Source organism: Thunnus thynnus, chromosome 12 (genome assembly GCF_963924715.1).
Source record: "Thunnus thynnus chromosome 12, fThuThy2.1, whole genome shotgun sequence".
Lineage (NCBI taxonomy): Eukaryota > Metazoa > Chordata > Actinopteri > Scombriformes > Scombridae > Thunnus > Thunnus thynnus.
The window spans coordinates 1,597,369-1,619,373 of NC_089528.1; the positions used below are offsets into that span (position 1 = coordinate 1,597,369).

General features: G+C 39.9%; 1 protein-coding gene across 2 annotated transcripts in view; it reads left to right on the plus strand.

Moving 5' to 3' along the window:
• LOC137193574 (disks large-associated protein 1-like) overlaps positions 1–22,005 on the plus strand; it is a 75,431-nt gene continuing 53,426 nt past the window's right edge. For both annotated transcript variants that reach the window (XM_067604797.1, XM_067604796.1), the window contains exons 1-3: positions 1–470; positions 13,514–13,709; positions 19,274–19,565. In XM_067604797.1, coding sequence (XP_067460898.1) covers positions 109–470; positions 13,514–13,709; positions 19,274–19,565 — 850 coding nt within the window. In that variant the 5' untranslated portion in view covers positions 1–108. The remainder of the gene's footprint in view (positions 471–13,513; positions 13,710–19,273; positions 19,566–22,005) is intronic.

Genomic DNA, 22,005 nt, shown 5'->3' on the forward strand with positions numbered 1-22,005 from the left:
TGTGGGAACTGTCTATGTATGCATGTGTGTGAGAGAGGGTGATAGATTAAGAACAATGCCAGCCATTCTGGCTGTGTATTTGGATGCTATATCTTGCTCTGTGTGCTTATGGTTGTATTGCATGTGAGCTCAGTGTTTATAGGTTTTATGTACCAGCATTACAGTTTAGTTAGCCAGTTTAGTGGCTGGGACTCAGACAACAGTGGAATGGATCCTCCTAACAGTGTTTCCCTGTCATGTCCGCTCGGTCACCAGGTACCTCAGGATGAGTGGAGTGGCTTCTCTCCTCTGGGGAAGGAGGATGACATCCCATGTCGGAGGATGAGGAGCGGCAGCTATGTCAAAGCCATGGCTGAGGACGACAGTGGAGACTCGGATGGGAGTCCCAAACCTTCCCCCAAGATCCAGGCACGACGGGCCAGCTACTTGAAAGCCACTCAGCCATCACTGACTGAGATGACCACTCTGCAGTAAGAATTCATTGTCTCCTTCTTTTCCTAACATTACATGTTTATCAGACCAGAATATTTTCCCCTCTCTAACAGTTTATTTTTACCCCTCCCCCATGTTTAGTTGAGGCTAAAATATCATCATTCAGACAATGTAAATGTTATGTGAGATGGTCTTGTCAAAGAAAATGTCTACTATAACAGACATGTATTAAAAACTGCAGAAATACAGTAGAAATATGAATATCTCAACACATCTTCATAATTAAATGACCACATAGGTCTATTGTACCTGCACTCCAGAACGACCCATAGTAGTCGTTTGACCCACAGGAGTGTAAACTCTTACAAATCACTGTTAAAAATAATGTTTTATGGTCTGACAGCACTGTTGTTGGGACGGGCAGTAGTGCGTTTGGTTATAAGCAATAATTCATAATTATCATAGATAATTATGAATTATGAAAATAAGATACTGTTAATCTTAATCAATAATTCGGGCACCAACTGCTGGATCTATGAGGAACACAGTTGATTATTTGCAATAATCATCAATTATCAAGGATAATTAACTAATTATGACAATTAATAGAATTATTAATATGAATTAACAAATACGTTGCACCACCCGGAAACCGGGACCAATAACCAAACAAGGTAGTCTCATAAATGGGAGTTCACCTAGAAGGTTAATATCTGAGAGATATCAACATTCGAGAGTGAACAAAGAAGGGTTGAATTCGAGCTCTGACTCCTTCAATCAGCCACTTTTCACAATATTACACACAATAATGACAAAAGAACTTCTCTTTAAAGATATAACAGTGTTTATTAAACTTAGCAAAATTAACAAAGTTAACAAATGCTTCATTCAATAAACAACTATCCTAAAATCTAATCCTACCAAACAAAACACAAACAGCTATGTACAGGGTTGGACACATGCAGGGGAATGCATGTGTGTGTGCGTGTGCGACAAGATGGCGACAGGGCCTGACGTGATGACGTCGTCAGTCTGCGACACGGACGTGACTATGGGAGGAAGTCATGTTGCGCGAGAACCAGATGGCAGAAGTGTGGCGGTGTCTTGGTTAGACAGAAGCAAGACGGCGCCGCCTGGTGGTTGGCGTCTTGCACTCACCCTATTCTGTGAAAAACACACGTGTCTGATGGTGGATAAGGAAAGACAAAGCAAAGCTTTGTCTGACGTTATCTGACCATCAGATGTGCAAAAAGATGTGGGTGCGTGTATGTGTGTGTGGGTGTACGTGTATGTGTTTGTCAGAAGAGAGGGAGGAAGGAGAGAAAGCGATCGTGAGAGGAAGAGAAGCGGTTCCTTTGTCCACAGACAAAGGAACCGGCACAAACACAGCGGTAGTCCCAAGCGGGACAAACACAAAACAGTCTAGTGTGGTGAACACAACTAAACAGGCAGCAAACTTAAAAGTACTCCTAAGAGTAAACAGAGAAAAATGGACGCAGCGGTCCGTCAACAACACAACAAAATAATAGCAATAAAGCTAAAAGCTAAATGCTAAACAACAGCAATTGATGCTGATAGGAACACACAACTAACACTCCCTCTGCCCAGACTTATGCCTCTTACTTGGTCGCTTCAGAAAGCGAGCAGGGTGTGTGTGTAGTCCGTCTTTATGTCTGGCTTTGTCCTGGGCTTGAATGGAGACGGTGGCCGTTCTCGCACGGTCGGCGAAAAGCACGGCAGCTGGCTCTCAGCGGCGTGGCGGGAGAGAACAGCAGAGTCGACTCGGTGAAGAAGAGCGGAGTGTTTCTTCCTTCTCGAGGGAATTTGAGGACGCTGGTTGCAGCAGCGGTTTCTCTCGGATCCGGGAATGTGTTCGGGTGAACATGGGCGAAGTCTCGTCTCGTCCGGCGAGGGGAGTCTTCAATGAGGGGAAAACACATGCGTGGGGTACCCCCTTTAGTCAAGCTGACTCACAGAGGAACAGAAGTTACCCCTAGCTCAGTGACATGGGAAAGGCGTGTGTTTCAGGGCACGTTCAGTTTTTAAAGGGGTGGTGATGTCATTGCTGCGTCATCAGGACTCTCCGCTGTGCAGGAACGTCTCCGCCAATGAGGAACTGTATGTTGACTGTTCCCTGCTGAGGTGTGAACATCGCAAAACATCCTTGGAAATGGAGTTTGCAATGGACTCCCATTGTCTGTAAGCAGCATTTTGGCGCTATTCCTTTGTCTTGGGAGTAACAAAGGAAAAAGCACCTCGTGGTCAGGCCTCACAGGTTACATGTAGGCCCTCTCTGTGTGACCTCATGGTTTGAGGCCCAACACTGTTATGGTCTGGTTAGGTTTAGGCACAAAATCCACTTGGTTAGAGTTATGGAAAGATCATGGCTTGAAACATAGTTAGTACTTCCTTACAGTTAGGCAACCTTCGTCATCATGGCAACAATAAACAACGTTGTTGCGTTTTTTTTTTAAAAAAATGTCCCAACTCACTATTTGAAACATGACACTCACAGTTGGAAATGGGAAGTGAACAGAGGTCTCCTGCAGCAAAGTCCACTTTTTGCCATCTAAACTAACTACTATGTAGCGATCCCCCCAACCCACCTCTTCCTAATAGGGAAGTCACCTTTACGTTGATGTCATCTGAACTGCATCTCTTTCTCGGGTCATTATTACTACGTCTGCTAGATGGCATAAATGAAACTATAGATTGATTTTGCCAGCTGAATTTTAGACCTATACTGTCACTTATCTTGCGAGGACAGGCTGGAATATCTGCAAGTAAATGCCTGTGAAAAATGCAGAAGAGGAAGAGACTTTTGTGGTTTAAACTAAAATCCAGAGGCTTTCTTGCTACCACTGCTCGTTCTCCTCATCCACTTTCTCTCTCTTTCTCTCTCTCTTTCTCTCTGTCTTTTTTAAAATGAGTTGGGAAGCCGTCAGAAAAGCCTAACTTTACTTTTGACATTATCAATCGAAGAGAAATGTCCTCCCCTCTTCCTAGTAATGTTTTTGTCTTCCCTCATGTCAGGGTTGCACAGTGTTACAGGTTGCATTTCTCCAAAAGTTGATTATGGTTCAACTTTGTCACTGCAGCACCCCTGTGGCCCCTAAACCCCGCAACCTAAATGCACAACGTACAACCGTCTGCTGCAAGCAGGTTACCTGATGCTGGTGACGTGTGCACATTGCAATCATGACTGGAAAAAGAAAAGGAAGTAATTTTCTCTCAATAAAAAACATAGTCTCCTTGAAGCCTATGACAAACTGCCAAAAACAAGCCAAAGAGATGCAGCAGCGAAACAACCAGTGTTTAAACAGCTATTCTGTATTTTGAAACAGTCATAAAATTCAGTAAATAGTGAAGCTGCCCGTTTCATTACATTATATTCATGTAATAAATATACAAATGTCAATTAGATGGTAATCTGCATGAGAAATTGAGAAAAAGAAAAAAAATCAGTCATAATAATCATCTGCTAATAGTGATCAGTTTGACCTGGACAGAAGTGGTCACTATAAGCAGCTTCCACTGTATTTCAGAAAAACCCACTTCCCACTCATTTGGCCCCCCCTACCTCATTTGGTGCCCCAGGCGACTGCCTATGGGGCCTATGCCATGTGCTGGCCCTGCCTTGCAGGCCTCATATGAAGCCTGTGGCAGGATGTGGTGTCTGCTGTGGACCTAAACGTCGTCTCGTTAGTTAATAAAGAAACAGATGGGTCTCTTGTGTGGGGTGAACCTGAATTCTGGACCTTGTTTACCAGCTCGCTAACATTATATCCAGCTGTCCCAAGAGTTGATTTGAAGTTGTACATGGATACGTGCCACTATTTTTAGACATAAGCAGAGACAGTATATGCGTCACATGCATATATTTCCCTCATATTTTACATCTGTTTGTGAGACAGGCAGTCAGAGGATGAAATCAGCCCCTTTTAAAAACTGATTCATATAAAACAATGAATTAAATGTTGATGTTTACAGCCATTCAACATTCTTCAACATGGTGCTCAATGCTAGATGGTGATGTCACAGAAGTCCTCAATACCGTACAGTATGTTGGTCATGTCTGCCATCAGGTCAAGCACCTCAGTTGATATTAAAATAAAGGTTGAGTGATTTCAATATATATGGCCTATGACACCATTTATTCTCGTGCACCTCACATTCCTCCATCTCTTCTGACTGCATGTCATCATCTGTTAATGTAACCTCAGCGTCTCCTCCAGCTCTTCTACCATTTAAGGAATCTCTCCACTGTCTCTGTCTTCACTGAAGAGAGAGTCACTGAAGAAATGTTTTCTTATATCTTTCCTGAATTCATATACTTACATTTAGTATTTAAAATATTTTATTAAAGTTTATTGTATAAGCAGAAAATATTTCCCTAATGTTTAAATTTGCAAATTTAAGTCAGTCCTTTTCTTGTCATCCATTAATCTAAGGACAGTGTTACACTTCCCGGGTTTGGGATAGTGCTGACAGTAAAAGTATCCTCAAACAGGATTGGTGAGACAATGAAAACTTGCTACAATTCAGTGTGGCTGCTCTCCACAGTATAAAGTCTGTCAGTCTCTTTCTGTTTTAAAGGCTCTCCAGACAATCAACAAATCAGCCATGAAATACACACATGACCGAAAGTAAACAAAATTAATATGATAGACTGTGAAACCGTCATATCCTCACTTTTCACTTGTCTCTCACCAGTGCTTATTTTTATCACTTGTTACATGCAGTGGATTACCTTATTTTATCTCTCAATGCACATTAGAAATTCAGTTTTAGTGATTTACTGTTATTCAGAGAACTGGGCAGCTGTTACTGATGTAGAACAATTTAACATCACATTTAAGACCATGAGTATTAACATTAAAGGTTTTATAAGCAGTGGGCAACCTAACTAGTCTGTAAATCTAACTAGACTGTAATACAAATAGACAAGCAAAAACAAAAAAACTTATTAATACTTATAATTACAAAAACCCTCAGGCTTGTAACAAATGTACAGGGGCAGAGAATATGATTACCCAAACGCTCGTTGAAGCTGAGTAGTTGAGTGAGTCTTAAAATAGCAACACAACAGAAGTAGCCCTGAAGTTGATTCAGCACCTCTGCTAGCTAGCATAAATTTAGCGATTTGTACATACACAAATTTATTCACTAACACTTAGGCAAGTTCTCCACATGTAGCCTAGTAGAACATGGTAACGTACAGCCGATGTACTTGTGCTTAAATACATTCCTGACACAAGATTAGTAAGAAAATGAAAACATGCAACAATTCAGTGTGGCTGCTCTTGTCAGAATGAGACGCAAAGGCAGCTCCCGACAGTATAAAGTCCAGAGTCCCAGTAGTCCTAGTCTCACACTGCCACCTATCAGGATCACAGGTGTAGTGCACCTAAATTATTAATTAAAATTATTAATATACACATAATGATATAGATTCTTGTTGGCATATTATGTTAATACACAGGATTTTTCCGACAATACAGATATTACAATGCTTTTTCTGTTCAAAAGTAGAATGTGTCTGCTTGCAGATGGTACAGTTAAGTTGAATTCTGTGGCCCCTCACTAATTGTGGCATAATAGCCTAGAGGTATATTTCCATCATTGGAAAAATATTTATGGCTGACAGACAGTATTGATAAACAGCATGGCCACAACTATGTATTGACACTTTCCAAAGACACACTGTGAGAGGCTCTTGTAGAGGGGCCACTAGCCCAGCTATAACACAAGCACCCACACAGTGACTTTGGGCCCTCTGGGCAAAGTGTAGTGTTGCACTGGTGAACTGGTATTTTCTTCAACTGCACTGGTTTGGTATCTTGGTCCATGTGCCACAGTGGGAGGAAAGGCGCAGTAGCGGGTATGACAATTCCAATCAGTACCACACTGCAAACTTGATACCAAGAATGAAGCAGTTCAAAACTTAGCGCATTTAAGTTCTATAATATTTGATGAAGGCATACCCATATAAACCTCCCTGAAAAAACACAGACCACTTTTTCCGTGTTTTGCTCGTCTTTCCACTTTGTTTTATTCTGATTATGGCATTCATGCTTGCGAGACAGAAAGGTTAATGAATGATTCTTACAAGCATCTGTCATCCACAAGAGACAGATATCATCTGCTCTTGGCAATAAATTTGAGCTTTTGTATTCATATTTGATACTCTTTACATCCTGGACAACAATACGTTTCCTCTCCACAGGATTCAAACTGTCTGTGCGTCATAATGGGGAAAGCCTGTCCATGTTTAAAGGGGATGGAAGTAATTAATGTGATCGTCCATGATTGTCACAGCCTCTAACATGCCCACCTATAATGTATGATGTGTTCTCTCTGATCGTACATCATGTCCAAGTGTGCCAAGGGTGTGCCTGGTGAAACTGGCCACAAAAATACCAGAAGTACACTGGGTACACACTGTGCAGGGCGCACTTGACTATGATATGTTCCACACCGCTTGGTTGCTTCCAGTGACTGTCAAAGGACGGCTGGACTCCTGGTCTCTCCAGTGGGGACAAGGAGAGTCTGACAGTAGTTGTGACTACCAGCACAGCAAGAACGCACATCACTATCCATACTTCATGGATGTGTTCTTCGGGTCCCCACAGCCCCACGTTCCCTACGTAGTCACAAGTGACACCACATACAGTTGTTTGCCCCTCACACAACGCCTGCTGCTAATATGCTAGAAGGGAGGGTTGTAGGTTGTCAATCTCTTGTTTTTTTTATTCGCCATGCTGTTCTTATATCATGCTTCATTCAGTCAGCTGACTACTCACATGCCAAACCTGACATTCAGTGCTTTGTTGTTAGTCACACTTTAAAACAATGCAATTTTCACTGTCTGAAACCAATATATAATGTTTTGGGTTTTGTGTAAAACCAATATTATATTTTTGTAGCTGTATATTTTTCATATTTTTGTAGCTTTCATCTGCAGTTGTGGCCCTACAAGATCAGTTGTTGTAAATACCCAACTAAATTCAACATAAACATAAAATCTTGTGTAATTCACATCTAGTGGATCTTTAGTCTGATCTACAGCAGGAGGCCAGAAATATCACCTTTGTCTAATTAAGCTTTCAAAGCTCTCTAAATAGTAGAATAAATACAAAGAGTAGTTGAGGGACTCTGGCCGACTCTTTTTCTGTCATCTCCTCTGAATGTCTCTCATGCACACATCCTCCTTTTCTTTCTGAAAATGTATTCACTGACCTCAGTTGTTTTAAAATCAGCATGGATAAAGATGGAATGTTGTCTGAAGCAGAGCTTATTTAACCATCAAAGGTAATATCTTTCAATATCTTTCTTTCATTCAACAGCCTAAAAGGTCAGGTGGTGCTGTTCTGCTTTGGTCATGCAGGCAGTGAGGGTCTGTGTGAACCAACCTGCGTAAGCAGACCAACATGTAACAATGATTTCTACAAGGCTACACTACACATGCAGACTAGTGGGAATTTTGAAGTCCTTTATGCTTTGTTGTTCAGAAACTGCAACACATAATAAAACATCACATTTTCTGTGATTCAGCTGTTTACCAAAATTGTTGTACACCATCTTAAAACCCAGACAAGTCATTCTTATTGATTGAATTGTCGATCACAAATGAATGCAAATGAATGGAATTTCTGACTGTATTGCCTTAAAAAGTTTTCCTTTATATACAAGGAAATGTTTACTTAATATTAGTATCTATATGGAATTGTTAGATAGTTGTCACCAGAGGGTCTATTGTGAAGACTCACTCAAGAGGGTTTGTTGAAGGACCCATAGGTGTACATTTATTTACAGGTGCTACCAGGAAACGTGCAAAGCAAGATAACTGACATGAGAAAGTGAGGATAAATCAACTCATAACAGCACAAAATCAAAATAACAGCACAAGCCGTGGCATCTGCTGTGCCTGACCTTCCCCCTCGGCTTCCCCAAGACAACTAAATATGTCCTGACATACCTCTCTTGTATTAGGCCCTCACCATCCTCACTACAGGGTTGGGCACCCTAAATATCTCAGACCCAGAAAATAACAAACACACAGAATAATTTCCTACAGGAGCTCAAATTTCCCACTCCGTAGAATGCATCGCCAAATGCACTATTCTATGCACTATTATTAATACATATTGATAATATCAGCAGTTTCTCCTCAGACATGGTAGTACCCTCGAACAGCATCACCTACAGGCCGGGAATTGTGGGCAGCCCCCTCACGCACAATGATTTCCCACAACTGGTAAGACACTTAGTAGACAAAGGAAATTTTCTAAACTCAATAACTTACTAAGCTGTGTAATGAAATAGCAATAAAAGTAACTGAAATAGCAACAATGTTTGTCTATCATTACTGTGTAACATTACACAAACAGACTTAGGATAGTAATGTGTATTGGTACTATCATATGGAACTCATGCTTAACATAACAGATAATGAAACTAAACAAACAAAGGTGTGGTAATGAAATGGCTAGGCAATGAACATAAGTGACAAATGTCATAGTTGAGTCCACTTTGTCACAGGAATTAATGGGGACACATAGCCTTTGGAATAGTACGTAATATAATATATAACATATAGTATAGAAAAGAGTAATGGACAGAGTAATTTCATCATGACTGTCACTTTGTTGCAGTGTATAAAATGCCTATGAGAGTATAAAAGTTTATGTGCTATAGTGCAACTATCAGCTGAAATCATCCTTGTATACCGTATGAGAAGACAAACAAAAACAGGACCAAACTGAATATGAAAAGACAGAAAGTTTATTTCTGAACATCTGAAGAAGCAGAAGTAATATTTGTAAGAGAGGATATAATATAGTTATTACACAAATATTTATTCATACATTCTTTTTTTGACATTAGTGGTTTGGATGGGATGTACAATAATAGCACATGGAAGACAAGGTTTGTCAGTGATTGGTATTAAGTACTGTGTGGAGAAGGTGCTGACAATAAACAAATTATAGAGAGTAACTTGAACTGAACAGAGACTTAAGAGACAAATGACATGTGTGAACATGTGGCTAGAGACAGCTGAGACTGACAGACCCTGAGAACGGTGTATGATGGAGGTTATCTCATCAGGTAGTTGCTGAGTTATGGATAATACAGTTTGACAATGTATGTTATCTTGTGGGGTTGGGAGATTTTGAGCAGAGCACAAACTGGACGGAGAGGGACACTAAGAACAACTTGACATAGAAATAATTAGAACAATAATTTTGTATTGAGTATACTGATTATTCTAAGAACAGTTCAAAATGAACTGTAGAAGAATAACAATGACACATTTGTGAGATATTGGCTGGGATACTATTTTAATGTTAATTTAGTATTTGTTTGTTTATATAAAATCATCCTTACCCAAATCTTGACATCATTGCTATTGTGTGATACATTACAGATTTGAATGGAAGTTGAAAAAGAAATACATTCAGACATCTCTTTCCATCTCCTTACAAGTTTTTACATTTGTTAGGACTCGAGTATGTGACATAATTTTCATCATCTGGTCAGCTCTTCCGAATCTTGGCCTCAATCACTGAAAGAAATTTTCATCCAGAAAAAAAATTAGTGAAGTTGAATTAATCTGGTTTCTAGTATGGTATTCTACTGCACCTGGCCATTTAATCATTTTTACACATGCTCTGCTGTTTCATACTGAATATACAGTACCATTTTAATTTGAAATGTTCTATACTTGAGTGTTGTTTCTTTCTTTTCTTTTTTCTTTTTGTAATCTAAATTGCAACATATCAAGTTGTTGATACTTAGAGAGACTATCATGATAGAAACTGCATGCATAATCTTATGGGAAAAAAATGACCACAAAAAATTAACTCTGCTGAACAGCTTGTACAGCAGAGTCCAGAGTTCTTATTATCAAAGTCTTCATGGGAACAGTTCTAAATATATGGATAGGAAAATTGGTATTTATCATATGTTGCATAGACATACAATCAGTGATTAAATCCCACACATTCTACTTGTATATTACTTTGATTATACATGATCATTTACAAAATGACTGAGATCAGTAGTGTACATTGAGATACAAACTTTGTGCAGTGTGATAGTGGAAAACAGGAGGAAGTGATCACAGAAATTGCTGTATCAGGGATTTTATTAGTGTTGGGCCATGGCTACAAGTTTGGCTATCAGCAATAATTAATGACTATCAAAGATAATTGTTAATTATTAAAATCAATAAAATTATTAATAAGAATTAATAATAACGGGGCACCACCCTGGACTCAGGGAAAAAGATAGTCAATTCAGTCTCAAAGTGTACTAATCTATGAATTTGGGACTTTGATTAATAATTAATTTAATAACTATAAACAAAATCACCATATCAATAGCTAGTTAAAGTTGAAGGACTTGGAGTTCTTTACAGAGCAGGGGTTGGCAAAACTCATTCTTGTGCAACATTAAAACAGACAACAGGTATATCCAAAAGCATTTATTTAACAAAACACACAATACTAATCTAGCTAAGTGTACCTATATACAAGTGTGAGTGTGTATGTGTGTGTGTGTGTGTGTGTAGGGAAGACAACAGCAAGATGGCTGCAGTCAACTGGTGACTGAGCACATTGCATGCCGACAATTTGGCTGATAAAGGGAACTACAGAGATAAAAGGCCAGACCATGTGGCGTCTTGAACCACATGTGCTGCCTGAGCCAAAGTTTGCCAAACTAGGTTTTAACCTCTTAACTGTGTGGTTCTCTATTTAAGGCCAATCGGTGTATGCTAAAAGTGCCAGGTTAAAACGAGGTTAGTTGCATGCAAGGCCTAGTTACTGGATGTAACATGTGTTAAGCATGCTAACATTAACCTAGCGTTGTGGCTATGCAGTAACCTGACTATAGGCAACAAGGACATCACAACAACAGTTCAATGTATAACCTTAACCAAATCAATACACGTACAGTACATTGTTTGAGTTAAACATTCTTGCTTAGCCGTACTATGCTTCACTGTGTTGCTAGGCTATGCCCAGTTGATACCAGTCCATGAAGGAAGAGATGCTTTGTGGTGTCATGCTTTGTAGCCGGTGAATCCGTGGGTGAGTCAGGCTGAGAAGGCTTTGGCTTTGAAGCTGAAAGATGCAGGCGTTGCTGGGGAGACAGCACTCCAGTCGTGCAGAGGGCCCAGGTCACTCCTTTGTGTAGAGTTAGTGGCAAGCTAACTCCATTTCGCGGCTCCTGTGCTTGTTAAACTGGCCAGCAGACTTGTGTGTTAGCTGCTGGCACAAGGAAACTTAGTGTCTGAATCTTAGGCAAGCTCTTGCATCTTCTGCCGTAAAGAAGACTGTGTGTGTCTGCTGTGAGCAGGCCACACAAGAGAGCAGAGAGCTGCTCTAGCAGCTACTGGAGGTGTGAAAGAGCAAGCAGCTGCTCCTGCAGCTGAAGGAGAAAGAGAGCAAGGAGCTGCTCCTGCTGCAGCTCGTGGAGAAAAGAGAAAGATAAGAGGGTAATCTCTAGTTTTGATAACCTGGATCCATGGATGGAGCTTCACACTTTGGGTGCGAACCCCCAGGGCTCAGGTTTCTTGGAGTCTTGAAACATGTGGTAAACTGTGGTCCACATGTAGTCCCAACATCAGCATTTAATTACAGTGGCATTGGCATTGTGGCATTGTTAGCAGTAGTGCTACCCGAATGTCAGCTCAGATGTCTTCACAATATGGGGCAAAAATGTTATTTCAAAAAGGTTCATGATGCTAGATGTTTAAATACATATAATTTTGATAGCTTCATGTTCCTCACATTCTAATTTTTAACATGGCCACATCTAAACCATATGTTTGATTAGCACTTTTTTATTTTGTAGAAAAAAGCTTTGCTCTAAAAATAGGCTTGGAACTTGGTGCACACTATAACTAAAGTTGAATATCCTGAAAATGCCTTGTGTGTTCTGACATTTTGACAGCCATAGACGAAAACCGCTAATGAAAATACTGAATGAACCACCGTTGCTACTGTGCTACAACTAATGATGAAAAGTTGTAAGAAAAGCTCTGAGCTGATTGTAAAAGATAGATTTGCCACAGCAGAGAATCTGGCTGTTACAGAAGCTGCTGGTTAATAAATGATTATGTGCTAATTAAATTTATTCAGCAGCTGAATCACTGCACTGTGTGCAGTGGTTTTCTGTGTCACATGGATAGTAGGGGTGTGCCTGAATACAAATATGTTATTAGGCAAAGCACAAATAGTGGGTTTTTTAATGAACATTTATTTCATAAAAATATTTTAAAAATTATTTGTTGTCAGGAAGAAAAAGAAACCATGTTAAATACCAGCTTGCAGGTCGGTTACATCGCTATCTCAGTCTCTCTCCTGTGCTCTGCTGTTACGTCTATCAGCAGGTCTCATTGAGGGGAGTCACATCCACCTGCTGCATGATGCACATTTCCTTATTTGGACATTACTCCTGGAGTTGGGGGTGTTTCCCAGAAATAAAGCTGAGCCACTGACACACACAAAGTACTCCCAAGGAACTCTCAATAACCTGTTGTTCCCCCTCTCCTTTCCGCAAAGTTAGGTTGTAAAAATAGGCAGTAAATGAAAAGTGCAAAGCAAGAATCGCCTCAGAAGTTCTTCTCTACACATTACATGCTGTGCTGTCTCTGTGTTCTGGGTGTATAAATAAGTAGAGGTCTGTCTGCACAATAGCAATCCACTTGGTTTAGCTCAGTAGTCATCATGGTCATCTATGATCTGGGAGACTCGAATTTGAGACCCAGTGTGGGGACCTCCTTCATGAGATAGTTTATTCATAAACACTTGTTTGTTTAATATCCTAAAATTGAAAGTGTTATAAAAAAAAAAAAAAACTGGACTTTTATACCTATTTCCACTTTAATTTGAAAACAAATATAAATCATTTTGCTGCCTAAACAAATAAAGGTACAAATACAAATACTGGGCTCTCTGCACATCCCTAATGGATAGTAACCACTGTTCTGACTCAAACAAAATATTATTGTGTATTTTGATATCAGAGAGGATCTTGTATATAACTCTACATCCTTGTCATTCCTCTTTGTAAGGATTTCGACGGAGCACTCCCCCAAGCTGCAGATCAGGAGCCACAGTTACCTGCGTGCGGTGAGTGAGGTTTCAATCAATAGAAGCCTGGACACCCTGGACCCCAAAACCCTCCTCGACCCCAAATCGCTGCTGTCCTCACCCCAATACCGCTCACGCAATGAAAGCTACATGAGGGCCATGAGCACCATCAGTCAGGTTGGTTGCCAACACTGCTGCCTGGATATATACAGTATGCCCTACCCAGTCATTTCACCATAGATACATGAAGACACAATGACAGGTTTGAACAGATGTGATTGTGTTTGAAATCATTTTCATGCAATCTACTTTGAACTGGAATTTGTGGGTAGTGGTGTTCATAAATTTTTTAAAATCTTTGACTTTCATTTCATGAAATTATATGTGGCAGTTTTAGTCTGATTGTTCATCTGGGGGATTTCTTTCTCTTTCCCTGTCTTTAAAGGACAGGTTCACTGTTTTTCACAGACCTTACTAAAATATATACCATCATTTATATATATACACAACACGATTTCACCATCATTTTTGAGAAACTTAGCATAAACATATACTGAAGTTTTGCATTGGGCTAAACACAGTCCAGTGTGGTAATTGTTTACTGCCTTGACAATCAGGGCAGTCAAGGTCTACTTACTTGTTTGTTCTGGAGTTTTTGACCATATGACACGGCCCCCATCAGCAGCATGACTGAGTTTGTACAGTTGCCATGGATCTGTAGATGCTTTCCATTATGGAGAGCATTGTTTGTACTGTGGTGTCCATTTTTTTCAAAATGAGATTTATAGGTCTGAAGGATTGAGAGAAGCTGCTTCAGAGTGCTAACTTCTAAAAACTGAACCTATCAGGGAAGCTCTGTTTTGCCCAGAGGTGTAGTGGTGTGTATACAGCATATACCCACCTCTGGTTAGGGGAATTTACTGTACACCTACTTAAAATAGCCAGAGGTACTAAACAGTGTCCATCTTGCAAAGCCGGGTGCAGCCAATCATGTTGCAATAATTCATGTAATCTGGCAGACATTTCGTTCCCTGACTTTTAGCCTTTAGAGAAACTTTTTTGGCAACTGAAATTGGCTCCTAAGAAGATGTCCAAGACAGAAAACAGCCCTGCGTTAAAACGTTCAGTGAGCTGCGTTTGTGTGGGTGTGTTGTTTCAGGCACCAGTGACAAGACACAATAGCATCCAAGAAGTCCAGTTTGAGTAAAAGATCCATGAGTTTGAAGACTTACCAGATACCAAAAACACTATATAAGGTTTATAATACTATGTGACAGGATTTTACAATCCTGGAAGGTTATCACAGTCTCAATTATTTCATCTTTCATCACGATGATTGCCAGTTAAATGGTAGAAATATGTCATTAAACACTGTGGTTGCAACCCCACTGCATCAGCACAGTGGCCTCATTCAAATGAATAAAAAGACTATATTTTTTTCATGCAGTACTGATGAAATGGCAGCAAGCCTAAGGAGAAGCTCTGCCATGAATACATTTGAGGAACAAAATTCCCTTTCCCTTGCTGTTGTTCCAATGGATGAGTATACAGTACTTAAAACTGTAGTAGCCAGAGGAAACTACAGTATACCCACCCACCAAGACATCACTACACCACTAGTTATGCCTATTATTATACTAAAGAATTAAATAATAGAAGACAAAACAACCCAGGTTGAAAAACAGTACACCAATCCTAGTTTGAAAATACTTTCAAATACTGTCTGAACCCAGATCTGTGCACAATGCACCACCAGCACTGTAAAAAATTTTCTGAGGAAAAAAAATCATGTGTCCGACTACACAATTCCATCCATCACATTACAAATATGTTCCTTAAAAGTACAAGGCTGGTGATATTCTATATTTTCTTATTGTTGACAAATCCCATAATACCCAAACCAGGAAATTACTGAGCCTTTTAATAAATTAAATGACTATTTATTTGGGAGCTGCTTTTAAAATTAAAGTTTTCAGAAGGAACCAATGAGTGCCACAGACAGGGAAGGGAAGTCAGAAAGTATTGAGAGCCATGTCAATTGTCGATAGGCTTATCCTTTAATTTAACAGAAAAGGTGACAATGCACCTACCTTGTCAAACTTTATTTTTATAGCACATTTAAAACAACCACAGTTGACTAAAATGCTGAACAGGCTTAAAATACCAAAATTAATATAAAAGTAAATAACAAATAGGAATAAAAGAAAACAAACATAATAATAATAATAAAAGAATTGTGGTACAATAAAAGCTGAAGTGAAGTTTCTAGGGTCTGAGCAGTTCTTATGTGAATAGGTAAGCTGTTCCAGAGATTTTGGGTAGTCACTGCAAAGGCTCGGTTGCCACTATTTTTGTGCCTGGATCTCTGAACATCCAAGACCACCTGGTTGGTCGACCTCAGTGCTCTAACTGGAGTATGATGATGCAAGAGTTTTGCTAGATAAGATGGCACCAGCCCATTTAAAACCTTAAAAACAGGCAGTAAAATCTTAAAATCAATCCTGAAACAAACAGGAAACCAGTGGAGGGAGGCCAATACTGGCTTTCTTATGCTTTCTTTTTCCACTTAGAAGACGAGCGGCTGCATTGGTACTAACTGCAGCAGTGAAGAGAAGACTGTTCTACAACCACATACAAAAAATAACAGTAGTCTAACTAAGAGGTAATAAAAGCATGAATAACTCTCTTGAAATCTTTGGGAGAGGGATAGGCCTTTACCATGGCCAAAAATCTTGACTGAAAAAAGCTAGTTTTGACAACTGAACTAATCTGTTCATCAAATTTGAAGGAGCTGTCAAAAATTAAACCAAGATTCTTAACAAAAGATTTACATGTCAGAAGCTAAAGGGCCATCATAGTCATCCAATAGGTCAAATTGTCCAAACATAACGATCTCAGTCTTATTTTCATTAAGACTGAGAAAGTTTAAATCCATCCAAGCTTTGATATCTTTTAAATTGTTCAGCAAAGGCTGCATTGAAATTCTACTTTCTTTTCTTCCAACCACTCAAAGTGCTTTTACACTGCATGTCACATTCACCCCTTCACACACATTCATACACTGAATGGGTACAGGGGCTACCATGCAAGATCCCAACCTGCCCATCAGGGGGAATTAACCATTCACACACATTCACACATTGATGGCATGGCCATCAGGAGCAATTTGGGGTTCAGTATCTTGCCCCAGGACACTTTGACATGCAGACGACATGCTCTACCTCCTGAGCCACAGCTGCCCCAGATAGATTTTTCAGATAGATTTGTATATCATCAGCAAAACAATGAAAAGGAATATTATGTTTCTTAAAAATAGATCCCAAAGGCAGCATATACATTGAAAAGAGGATGTGACCCGAAGTGGAGCCTTGATGGACCCCACAATTAAGTGGGGCCACAGTTGAAGAATATTCACCGAGGTGAACAGAGAACTCCTATCTTTCAGGTGTGACTGAAACTATTTTAGGGCAGTACCTTTGATGCCTATGCAATGTTCAAGATGTGATAAAAGGATCCTATGATCCACAGTGTCAGAGGCAGCAGTCAGGTCTAAAAGCACCAGAATAGACAACACTTAAAACAACAATCAAGTTATTTCAGCTTCTATTCAAAGCTACTGTATGTAAAATAAAGCTGTACTCCATAAGCCTTCATTTGTACTACCTTAACTTTATCTTCAGTCTCCACTTGTATTACTCATCCTGAACCTTTCCCTAATAACCATTACCATATTGGATTGCCTCTATGCCTCCTCTTCATTCATTAAACCATAAAATCTACATTTAACAAATTGCCACAATAGGCAATTGTCTTGCATTTGAGATTCATTCAAATACAATTTGTTTTGGTTTAAGTCAATGTGAAAATTAAGCTCAGTGATTTGGAAAATAAAAGGATGGAAAGATAAAAGGCTAAATGCAGATGGGATGTTGCAGTTGGCATGCTGTGTTATGTGTTTTTGTATGTAAAAGAGACAAGGAGAATGTACCTAATTTACATGAAATTGAAAGAAAATAGATTTGACAAATACACTGTAGCTGAAGCACTGAGGTAGAAACTCAATAGAGACTTGAGTTGAAAATTCTGGTTGGTTGACAGTTATAGAACAATAAGTACAACTCATGTTTGTAGTGCTGAAAGGTATTGCCTCATTGGAGCCTTTGCACATTGGAGCATTGGTAAAGGGCAGTGAAATATTGTTATTATTATTGTTTGGTGTCCATTGAGCCACAAGCCAACAGCTCTGGGGGGGCTGTGCCCTGTTCTGATAGTTTCAAGCCCCACCCCTGTGAAAACACCAAACCCTGCCCCGTTTGATGGGAATCCTTTTCATTACGCTAACATGTCTCCTTGCTTCCCTCACTCGCACCTCTTCCTCGCGTCTTATCTCTTCCCAGCGAGGATGTGAGAGAGAGATGCAAGGAAGAGACGCGATGACAGAGGAATTTAATTCACCAAATGAGACGTCCTCACTCACTCCAGCGTCATTTTGAGGAGACGACAACTACTAATGACACACATCACTTTAAATGTCAAATAGGGCCTATGTAGAGGTCAGCTCTCAATATGAAGAACTTATTAAGTAACAATTTAAACTCTAAAATTCATTCATACATTTAATCAACATAATAATTTCTACATAGTGATAGCTGGAAGGAAAACACCTGATGACTGCTCCAATTTTTATCATTTGATTATAGATCTATAGCAGCGTCTGGCTGTCACACATTAAGAGACAAATAGACAATTTAAACCTGTTAATTGCTGAAAGAACAGAACCGACAGGAAAGGAGCAATAAAAACAGCTGTAGCCTGTAGAATGTCGAAATTATGCTTTTTGGCTTATGAAGAAAATAAAAGTTTTGAGAGTGTTTTTTGTGATTGATTCATGATTCAATAATTTTCATTTTATGAATAAATATGATCAGCATCTGTTGGTGCTTTCATTCCTGTTCCACAGGTAGTTTTGCTGATCTGCTGTATTACAATAATAGCCCAACCGTGTACTGTCCCGTCAGATCAGCTGACCAATCAATAAACACATTGGATCAAAGGAGTGTTGCTGTCTGGGAAAAAACTTCCACGAGTAACACTTGTGTTTCCTCGCTCTGAGCTCCTCCAGGAGCCTCCTCTGTCCTCGCTCTTCGTCTCCTCCAGGTGCATTTAAGGGATCGGAAGATCCTCCATTATGGTGGAGGGAGATTGGTCTCTGGGTCACAGAGGAGAAAGGACGCGAGGAAGCATAGAATTAGCGTGATGAAAAGCACCCCTTTCTTTGCCCCTGTAGCAGCAAGAAGCCCACTGTGCTGACAGGCTTAGCCCCGCCCCTGTAGCAGCAGCCTAGCCCCACCCCTGTGACAGCAACAAGCCCCTCCCCAGCAATTGTCAGGGAGCAAAACCTGATTACAAAGTGCAGGGACAGTTCCTGAGTACCTCATGGGCTACAGAAAATGTTCCTGTGGTCAAAAAGTGCCATCATAACTGCTGGTATTTGTCCCACCAAGGAGTCAAGCAGTTGCCAGCAAGCAAACCCTTTCAAGTGCTGTTTTTTTTCAATTGACCTGCTTTCCCAAAGTACCTCTAGCAGAGCTAAGGTTGAGAAAAATAACATTCTTTTTTTAAAGTGTAATGTTTTGAATAATAATTTGGAGTTTTCCCCAATTTCCACCCTCCTCATTGTTCACCTCTTCTCCCTCTGCTTGCTCCTCCTCTGTCCTGTGTCCTGTCCTCTACTCCTCTAGCTGAGTGAGGTGGAGGTGAACGGGCAGATTGAGCAGGTATGTGAGCAGGTCTACAGTGAGATGCAGTCCCAGGCCATGGAGGCCGCCATGGACAGCATGGACACCATGGACACCATTGACACTCTGCCCATGCCAGGATGCTTCAGAATGCGGAGTCACAGCTATGTGAGGGCGATCGACCAAGGCTGTGCTGGGGAGGAGGAAGGAGAAGGAGGGAGACCGCTGCTCCTGCTGCCATCGTCCCCACCACGCACATCTGCCACCACCGTCAGGACCATCCAGAGCAGCACAGGTAGGGTATAAGGTTAGGGATGGATGTGGATGGAGGTGGATGTGTTTTTTTTTCCCTTTACCACAGTGTAGCCTGGATGCAGACCAAGATGTTAGAATGTTCTGTATGGGAAGAATTTTGAAAATATGAATCCACTAGAAGGCATGTACATACAGACAAGTGAAAAATTAAAGATAAAACTAGAATAAATATGTGTAGACAGTTAGTTAGTTAGTTAGTTAGTTAGTTAGTTAGTTAGTTAGTTAGTGGAAAACTGAAAATTGTGGAAAATGATCTTTGGCCTCCCCACATAGCATTAAGAAACAATACACATGTACAATACAATACACAATAACTGACAATACAGACAATGATGAGGACAAGTGACAGGGACACAGCATCAACAAACATCATTCGAAATGCAGAAATACAGTACAATAAAACTAAATGACAGAAGGACTTGGTGGGGTTTTGTGGAATTCAGAGTAAGCATCCTAATTGCATTTGGCAAGACAGACTTGCTGTGCATATTTTTGGTGGTTCCCTGGGGCTAAAAGCCATGGGTGTAGATTTGGGTATGAACGGTAAATCAAAGTGTTGCTGAATTGTCCCTACCAATATTTTTTACTAATCTCAAACAATCCTGCCATTTTAACTCCATAATATTAACCGTGAGATCTATACAGTTGCCAAGTTTGTGTTTTCTGTGAAAAGTGGGTTATTTATGATAAGAGGTGAAAGAGTGGGATATGGGGGATACTTGACTTGATGATCTGGCAACCCTCAACTTCAAGCTGTACACAATGTCGACTAGCTGCAGCAGTAGTAGTAGTGGAATCTTTTATGAATGGTAATTAATCTGAAAGGATTAGCATTTATATTTCAAATGTTTTAAACATAACAGAATCAAAAACATCTTAACTGGACAATCAATCATCTTAACATCAATTGATATTACTGTATATTTAAATTTCAGGTGTTAGGTTTATTAGCTCATTTGTGATTGTTGCTCAGACATGTCACCTAAAACAACTTTATCACTCAAGGCAACAATGTCCCTCAGAGCTAATTAAGACATCTGGTCCTTTTCAAAGAAGAACCAAAGTGTCAGTAACAGAAGAGCTTAGCTAATATGAATGTTTTTTTTTTTTATCAATTCAAACATTTATCTTCTTTGACATTTATGACATGGACGTTGTTGAAAAGGTAAATTAGCTGAAGCTTGTCCAACTGATTTGTTTGTGAATGTTTTATTATAAAAAATCCTGTCAGCAGAAACCTGAGCAGCACAGACACACAGAAAGGTAAGCTGCAGCCTCTCAGGTGTGCTCTGATGTCATAGTGAAAGATCTAGCCATAAGTTCAGGTGCTGAATGACCAAGACTAAGTCAAAACCGAGTATAGTATGTATGGCTGGACTGTGTATGAAATGAATGTTTGAGATGATTTAAACATGTTTGAGGGTTGCTGTGACCCTGTCATAATAGTCTTGAGTTGTGTCACCCAAATCAACAAACTGTAAGAAGCACAGAGCTGCAGAATCTCAGGTGAGGTTTGAAAGTGGTTAAAACAGAGTTGATTTAAACAGAGCAGCACATTACCTACAGGTTTTTACATTCATTTTCTTGTAACAGTTATTGTGAAAATCTACCATATGTCAATTTTAAATATTTATTTTATTCTCTGATTTAAATTAATTTGAAATAAAGTTTGACCATGTGACTCCAGAATGACATATAGGAGCACTTTTCTAATTGGGCGCCCCTATCAGCAATAACTGGCAGGACAATATTATTTGTCTGTGCTTTCCAAAACCGTTACAAATCACTGGTAAAAAAAAATGTTTTATGATGTGACTGGTTAGGTTAAGGCACAATTGTAAATTTTGGCCGTCTGACAAAAAAGTGTCCCTACCAAAGATTAAACCAAATCTGTACTCCTGATGAAAGCTCAAAGAATGCAGATACTTCAATTTAGGTGTACTGCATAATACAATTCAGCCATTAACTCATGCTCTGTGACATGTAAAAACATGCTGAGCTGGGGCAGCTGACCTTGATTTTAGATCAACATAGTAAGAAGAAAAGATTCTTTTACATTAGCCCATGTCGGTCTGCTTTGGCCACCAACCTGGGATAAAACGTGTCTCCACTACAGCCTCAAAGCCAAGGTGAGCTGCACTGCTGCGGTCCTGGTTCCTGACAGGGCTGACATCGGCCAGCCCAAGACTCAACTCATGTCTGTACTGGAAACCTGAGAGAAAGTTGTATTTAAAAGTCTCTCTGTCTTCAGCTCTCAGTAGTTGTAACTTCTAATTGAATCTCTGTGGTTTGAAGTTTAGTTTCTCACCCTGTTTGTACTTTCAGATATCAGCATTATTTTACTGTTTCGTGATCGCTCTCAACCATATTGGAGTCATGCTAAGTTAGCAGTGCTGTTCTTCAATGAAAACAGGTCTACA